Below are 8,215 nucleotides of genomic sequence, written 5' to 3' on the forward strand. Positions count from 1 at the left end.
TACATTTTAACTTGTTTTGCTTGTTCGTCGTTTCAAAGTCTGCAACTTTTCAGTTATCGGATAGATGACGTGATTATTTTCTGACCCTTTGTATAAAACATCCCTGTTCTTAATCGACACCCATGGTCATTTAATTGAATATGCACACAGAGAAAGCGAGCCTGGAGCCTCGGATTGCCTGAAACCACAGTGGCTCTCCAATGCTCTCTCTCATGATCCCTTCCCAACGCCCAGAAAGCCCGTCTGACCTCTGTTTGATTATATTGAGAACTGCAGGTAATCCGACGATTTGCTGAAGTGTCCCTTGCCTCCACCTCGCCAATTCATGCAGGCTACAGAGGACAGTTTGTTGGTTTAGTTATTATAGATGGTGCCTTTTAAATGGACGGATTCATTCTTTCCCTGGCGTTCTGACCAGTCATGCACAAACAATATACCTTCTCCAGGATTGAGAACATGCACGTGTGGCGTTTTGTCTAACCCCTTTACCCCGTTGGTCGCCTAATTCAACTTGTCAGGGTCATCGCAGCACATCACTATCACTATCACGTTATTGAGGATGGCAGGTGGATGCTCTTTAATTGTGGAAAGGATATATGGATGGATATTCTTATCAAAATGAGATAGGTTAAGGCTGCGTTCCATTTATAAACACGTGTTTAGGGATACCACCCAAAACAGTGTAAGTATAGCTTTCTATATACTCTTGTATATAATCTTATATATCATCTCCACAAACCATGGTGATCTATCTCCATTAAACTACCCCTATTTAGCCTTAGCCTATTGCAACTTGCTTGAAATTATACATTGAAAATAGCCTACCTGTTTTATCATTTCGGATTACACAGAAGATAAATCTGTGATGCAACACTCAAATATAGCCTATGAATAAATACACAAATAAATACATTAAATAAATCTAGAGAGCTCTGAAGTAAACCAGAAATCTCGTAAATGTGTCACCAGGGCGAGCCACTGTGAGCCCCGCTCAGAGATGAAAGTGAAAATAAATAAAATACTCAATTTAATCTGCTTTAAAACCCTTCAACATAACGTTTGTGCTTCCAACTCAGAGAGTGAGGGGCTGATTGGGGATAAATACATTTCTTACCATGCCTGCAAGCTATTACACCCCACTCGAACACAGCCGCCTATTCAAAAGACACGTTTCCATTACTTGCTCTAATAAGTCTTAACGTTATTAAATGCCATCCGGACAAATACAAATCTTATTAAGAATTAAAAAGCAAATGTGGTGTGTTCTGAGTTCACGAGGAAAGATCTGTCGCTTTCATTAGTGAGGTTTCCAACATTCTGCTGTGACACTGTTGCAAGCAAATTCATATCTCAGAATGCAGGGCATGGGCCGACCAAATATTTCGATGTAAACAAACGGACGTCTGTTTTCTATTCGTGTGTTGAGCATCGAATAAGAACGACCATCATCATCAGAAAAAATAGCAAAGCAATTAGATAAAATTGCAGTTAAACATTCGGCAACAAGTTCACCTTGGAATGGAACATGATAAAATCCCTTTGAAATCAGAAACCGAAATGTTACTGGCTCTACCAATGGGTCATTTTGACTGAAGTGACTATAGCCAAAGGCTATCTGTTTACAAACTGAAACGCCAAAATTACACCATGCAGCTAAGAAACACAATGATCCGACCTCTAAATGGATAAATGGACACAAACCATTAAAAAAAAGAAAGCACCGTTTTGCACCATGAAATGCGTTGGCTATTCTCCTCCAACAGACTATTCCGTAATATTACAAAACTATCTACCAGCGGGGTATACTGAATAATTAATTTCCCTTTATATGTACCCTTGCCCTTTGTCCAAACTATTTTCTTTCTCTATTTGCGGGGTTTCGAATGAGAATGGACCGGACCATTCCCCTTTTCGCTGTCCTGCTTTCTAGGATTTGCCTTTGTAGACCTACCTTGGAATCTTCACTTTAGAAAAGCGTAATTGGAGAGAGGTTTTGCGACTGAAGTTCATTTTCAAGTTCGAAGAAGTTTGGCAGTGTTTTTTATTGGGAAAAGCTTTTTGTGAACTCTTATCTAAACCCTATTCAATTATGTTTGATCTTCTTAAAGGGCGACCTTTGTCTCTTTCAGGACAGGTTTGTATAAGCACTGTGATTTTCTCTCTCCCTCTATATCCAATGACAGAGAGCGCACTGACAAGTGGCACAATAGCACGAACCAACCAACTGAATGACATGTTTCATATAGGCTTAGGCTATACAAAAATATGAATTAACAATGAATCTGAGTTATCTTAAAATACTAGCTAAATAAATAATGTAGTGTATTCCGATTACCTATAATATTAAAAATGTAAATATTCACAATATAAATAATGTAGTGTATTCCGATTACCTATAATATTAAAAATGTAAATATTCACAATAAGCGTTGTTATTTTGAAATGTTAATAATTTGTTTCAAAAACGTTTGTTACCAACTAGTTAATGTGTGCAAGCATTAACATAATTGCCATGAGTATTACAGGGATATGGCTGCAGAGAAGATGCCCTCATCGTCTCAGTTCAACTGACAAGTGATGTAGTGCCTCTAAACTGACATTGATTGTCAAACGGGTCAACTGTCAGCTGTCGGTTAGTAAGAGCGTTAAAAGAGCGCGAGAGGAATTTGTTACACAAATACATTTTCTGGAGCTAAATAGGCTACCTTCCGTCAGGGCTCACATAAATAATTGAGTAATTGAGTAATGACTGGCTGTGACTTCAAAGCAGGAATGAATGCACCAATCTGCGAGAGGATCTTCCGATTTACCATAAAAGTGTAAGAATTTCCCAAGAGATATAGCCTATAGAAAAATTAATTTAAATAAATTGTTGACCTAATTGAAAATGATACAATTATTTAAAAAACAACTGTAGCTTCACCTCCAAATAATAATGATTATAATGATTATTAATTATATAGACCTAATATGAATAGGGTGTAGGCCTACTAAAATGTAATAACAATAACAATAGCGATAACGATAATAATAATAATAATAATAATAATAATAATAATAATAATAATAGTTGTTGATGATGATGATGATGTTGATTATGTTGCTATTGGAATAAGCATGGGCCTAATAGAGCATTATCGTGGAAGTGTGTGTATAGGATAAAAGTACGCCTAACGTTTTATTGTTTAGTAAAATAAATAAGAATGACACGATTTAGTCACAATGTTTTTCTTTGTTGGCCTACCTTTATCACCGAGAATGCCATCGATGCTATGCTTTGTTTTCTTTTCCCCGTCTTCATCCTTCTTATCACAATCGTCGTCGTCATCTTTCTTGCCGAATCGGGCCCTAAGAACTCGGCTGATGGAGCTCACTGAGAGAAAACGAAATAGGCCTTGGATTACAAAAAAAAAGGCCTACGGTACTTTGTGTAGCAAATGAATGGTATATTTCCTCATATTTATATGCTCATCAGCTCATGTAAAGACAAGGTAAAAAATAATGAAGTTACAAAAATATAAGTAAAATACGTGAAAACTGCACACCAAACGTGTGCATACCAGACTACGGATGGGGTCATATCTCATACCCTTACAGTAATCACCATAAGAACGAAAAGTTGCTTACCAGAAGCCTCACCTGAAGGAACAGTGCTTCTGTCACACACCCCGTCCTTCAGCAGCTTGTCCCGGATCTCCCAACTGAACATCCCGGGGTTTTCTCGCTTGTATTCCTCAATCCGCTTCTCCACGTCCGGAGTTGATACCTGCTGTGGGTTTTACAATGTGCAACGACCAGACACAGAGAGAGGAAAGTCGAAACAACTTTTAATTCACACGAAGAACATGATATTGTAATGTATATACAAATACACATAGCCTAACATAGCCTACGCGTTTCCCTGAGGGGGAGTTTGAAATGTAGGCGCATGCCTTCCTTCAACATGTCAAGGCCTATAGCCTAGTCACGGCTAGAAGGGATCCATCCATCTTTTGTCAAATTAACGTCAAAAGTAGATTTTTGTGTGCATTTTAGCTAACCATTCCTAACCTTAACCCAATTATCCTAACCTGCTAAGTTAATTATCCTAACCTGCTGCGTAAGTTTTCCTAACCTGCTACGAAAAGTCAAATCTGACGTTAATTCGACAAAAGCTGGATACCTTCTAGCCATGACCCTATAGCCTAGGCTACTCCACTTCCTGATTGAAGCCCTAGTGACTTTTTTGTTTTTCAGATGTATGGTTCATGTCTTCATAGGCTACCTCACAAATCAAACACACACAAAACTGCATGTATTTCACTCCATGCAACAGTCATAATTTATAGGCTATAACTCGTAATGTATGTATGTGGAAATTGTTGCATCATGCATGCATGAAGGTGCGTAAAATGCACGTGACATGATAACTAAGAAGAAGAAGAAGAAGAAGAAGAAGAAGAAGAAGAAGAAGAATTTATAATCTGACACGGCAGGTCAATGGGTAGGCTAGCTGAAGTTTGTGAAATAATGTAGAAACTATAGTCCTCCACTCACCCTAGGCTTGCTGCCTCCTATTGCCCCGGGACGAATCGAACCGGTCTCCTGGTACCGACAGAGGATTTTGGAGACACAACCATGGGAAACTCGTAGCTGTCGCGAGATTACGCAGGGTCGGATGCCGTGGTGGGCCATCTCTACTATCTTGTGTCGGATATGATTTGGCAGCGGCCTCCCGTTGATGAACACTCCACCGAGCTGGTTCACCCGACCTTGGCCCAGGGGGGTTGATACTGTTCCACAATAAACATATTCAGGTCCTGTATATTGTCCTGATGATATTGTAATTGTTAAAGTTTAATGCGCAAGAGATCAAGTTAGACAACAATGCAGTGACAAAGAGGGCAATGTGACATTAGGTTAAGGATAAACAATTAAATATGTTGATGTGAAATTCGTTTGGTACTATATAGGCCAACTTTAAATTAATTGATATCGTGAGAGTTATTTCACATAGATAATAATTCAATACAGAATGAGTAGGCCTAGGCCTGTAGTTCTTCACTATCAATTGTAGGCCCAAATTCCATTATCATATATTCACATACGCCTATAATAATAATATTAATTAGCATTATCGTCATCACAACCGTGATAATAATACAGTAATAATAATTATATGGATGTGTCGAATGGATGAACGTCTAATTCTGACATTAGACTGTGAGAGCTGATAGCAGCAAAGGTTTATTATACTAAACTATAATATAGGCACATTCCAAACATATCCCACAGCCCATCCATTCTTAGTAGAGAACCCTGCCACACTCATTCCCAGTCAGCCTGGCTGGCAGGATGTATCATTAGTGCCACAGAGCACTTGAGGATCCAATTTCGTATTCAAGAGGCACTAAAGAGTGTGGCACTTTCCACCTTGATTATTTCTAGTCATGCTGTACAAATATTGATGTGATCCTTTGAGCTATCTCTTTGCTGTGTATTTGGTTTCCATTTGCAGCAGCAGGATACTTCAACAAATCCTGGAGCTTTAGTCACTTGCAAGCTACATGGTTTTGTACATTTTCGTTAAAAGCTCGGGCGCACGAACTGGCTGTGATTGGGAACGATTCCCATAAATAGGCCTACATGCAAATAGAAATTTGTATTTTTCCGCGCATTTGCTAAGATATTTGTTTATTTCCTCGCAGGGTTTATAATTTGACTGATTAAGTTATCTTAGCAACCATGTCGCCATTGGTTTAGTACGTTTTTAATTGCATAAAAAGCTCACCAATCAATCAGGAGGATAGGCCTATTACGCATTCAACATTCTATTAAGTACATTTTGATCACCCATATTGTCAATGACATAGGCAAACATAACAAACATTATAAATAATCAATTTAAAGTAGGCCTATACTTCTACAATCAACATCTAGGCCTGTCAAGCAATGTTAGGCTTTCCCTGTGTAGTACCCTAGACCTAAAGCAATAGACAAATAGAAAACACAATTGTCTAATATTTAACAAAGATGAGCTACAACAAATCAAAAACACAATTGCATAATATTTCCCAATCTTTCACAAAGATGAGCTGTAACCTCCCTCTAAACTGATGAGTTAGTTTTTGTTGCAACTCTCGAGAAAGATTTTCCAAGTTAAAAAGATGCCGTACCTTCCAGAGGGAATCCCGTGCGGGGGTAGTTCTGGCCTGGCGCAGGGCGCATCATTCGAGGCACTGTTCCTGGTAAAGTAGCCATTCTAGCTACTGAAGAAACACGGAGTGGGCACTGGTACCAAATTCTTACTCGCGCAAAGTCCAGACAAGAAAATGTAGGTTTAAACCGACAGGATGTGACGAAATGTCTCCTCTCAAAAGGATATAAAAGCAGACAATAAAATCGTTGTCCCAGTCAGAGAAACTCCTAAATACTAAAAACCCTTCAAACAGAAAAAGTGGTGATGTTCGTCACCTGGTTGGTGAGTTGGCGGGGTAAAAGAAGACCCCTTTGGTAAAGGGTTTTGTGCTGTGTTAAGGGAGGGGATGCACCTTGAACTCAAATGTGTAAATGGGCAAAGTTTATTTAATTCTTTACCTTGATATACTTGGTCAGCTAGTTTTAATAACGTCTGCTTGCTGGTTGAAAGTAGTATAAGTGGCCAACTTTGGCGCGCGTTGTAGGAGGAGACAGTAGAGCGCGCGGATAGGCTCGATTGCCTTTCTTTTATTCATGATGGGGAGAGTGGGTATAGCTGCGGACCTGTCGACCAATCAGACAACGGCATGGGAAGCAACGCACTCATCCCGTTTGGAATTCATTGCATCACTTTACAAAACTAAGAAACAAAACCAAACAGATGTGATGGTAATCCTTATACCTGATTAAAACACGACTCCTTCTTTGCTTTGTCCACACAAGTGAATCAATCATTCCAAACAAGATGTATGAATGTATATCTATATTTGTATATATGTACAATATTCATAAATCCACATTGTATGTATGTATGTATGTATGTATGTATGTACGTATGTGTGTGTGTTATGTATGTATGTACGTATGTGTGTGTGTGTGTGTGTGTGTGTGTGTGTGTGTGTGTGTGTGTGTGTGTGTGTGTGTGTGTGTGTGCGTGCGTGAATGCGAGTGTGCGTGTGTTTAAGGCAGACGTTAGAAGCCTAAATTCCTGTTTGAAACTTGGTGATAATTATTTGTTATGGTCAAGTTGGCTTTAACTTTTTATGATATCAGATAGTGATTTGAGGTTTAACACTATAGGAAAAATACTAAATGAAAAGGGCAAGAAAGGTTAAAGAAGTTAACGGAATATTAGGCACAACTCCAAGATCCACTATATTCCCTCGCGAATCGGTACCCGCATTCCCATTGGGATGGATTCGACCTTTACCTTGAGGGACTGACTGACTGACCATTGAGGTGCCTCAGCAAGCTTAAAGAAATCCGGCATAACTTTGCCCTCATAAATTGTAGAAAGAGGCCCAACAAGCGAATCCTAAATGGCCTAACTGTGAGTTGCAAAGCATGCAATGACCAATAATCAGGATTAGTACAGACCTATCTGGTTTACATCTGTTTCTACGACTTTTCAATTGCAGATTCTGATCAAAACAGAATTTAAACATTTAGGCCTAATAGGCCTATCTGACGGGAAAATGTTCAACTCACTCAAACAATACAAATGTAAATATAATATAAATAAATATAAATAAAATATTTTAAAAAGTTAACTTAGATGTATTAGAGGTGATTTTTATTGAAAGTATAGCTCACAGGAATTTACATTTTTACAGTTTGTTCACAGACTGGATTCAGCAGAGTAAGCTAATTCAGCAAATTTCAAGGGAATGAGAGGGGGTTTCCTTAACCGTCTCAGCAGCGTTATTGATTTGATAACAATATAATCGACTAGTTAGCCTTATCACCCGCGTTCTCTTCTGCAGAAAACACCTGTAGGATAGGCCTGTACGAGTTTGCGGTAGCATATTTCATGCAGACAAGGTTCCTATTGCTATTGCTGTTTCATCCGTGGAATTCAATAGTACAATATAGGTGAAGACATTCTATTTTGGATATTAATATTTTAACATCAATTAGGCCTAAAATTGCGTGTCGAGATCGTCAAATCGTTTTCAGTAAAACGTGCAAGCTTATGAGTAATTACAGAAATTACACCGATCCATGATGGTAGTAGGCCAATAGCCTAACAGGTAGGCGT

At 38.7% G+C, this 8,215-nt stretch overlaps 1 protein-coding gene across 2 annotated transcripts in view; it reads right to left on the reverse strand.

The window, feature by feature from the left end:
• LOC311133786 (paired box protein Pax-7) overlaps nucleotides 1-6,240 on the reverse strand; it is a gene marked incomplete at both ends in the record, with an annotated part of 60,047 nt that extends 53,807 nt beyond the window's left edge. The window contains 4 exons of one of the 2 annotated variants that reach the window (XM_084167356.1): nucleotides 3,245-3,373; nucleotides 3,640-3,769; nucleotides 4,537-4,772; nucleotides 6,156-6,240. In XM_084167356.1, the coding sequence (XP_084023482.1) occupies nucleotides 3,245-3,373; nucleotides 3,640-3,769; nucleotides 4,537-4,772; nucleotides 6,156-6,240 (580 nt within the window). Of the gene's footprint in view, nucleotides 1-3,244; nucleotides 3,374-3,627; nucleotides 3,770-4,536; nucleotides 4,773-6,155 lie in introns of both variants that reach the window. The other variant, XM_084167355.1, reaches the window with a different exon arrangement.
• Nucleotides 6,241-8,215: the final 1,975 nt, after the last annotated feature.

Source organism: Coregonus lavaretus (genome assembly GCF_964263955.1).
Source record: "Coregonus lavaretus genome assembly, chromosome: 8".
NCBI lineage: Eukaryota > Metazoa > Chordata > Actinopteri > Salmoniformes > Salmonidae > Coregonus > Coregonus lavaretus.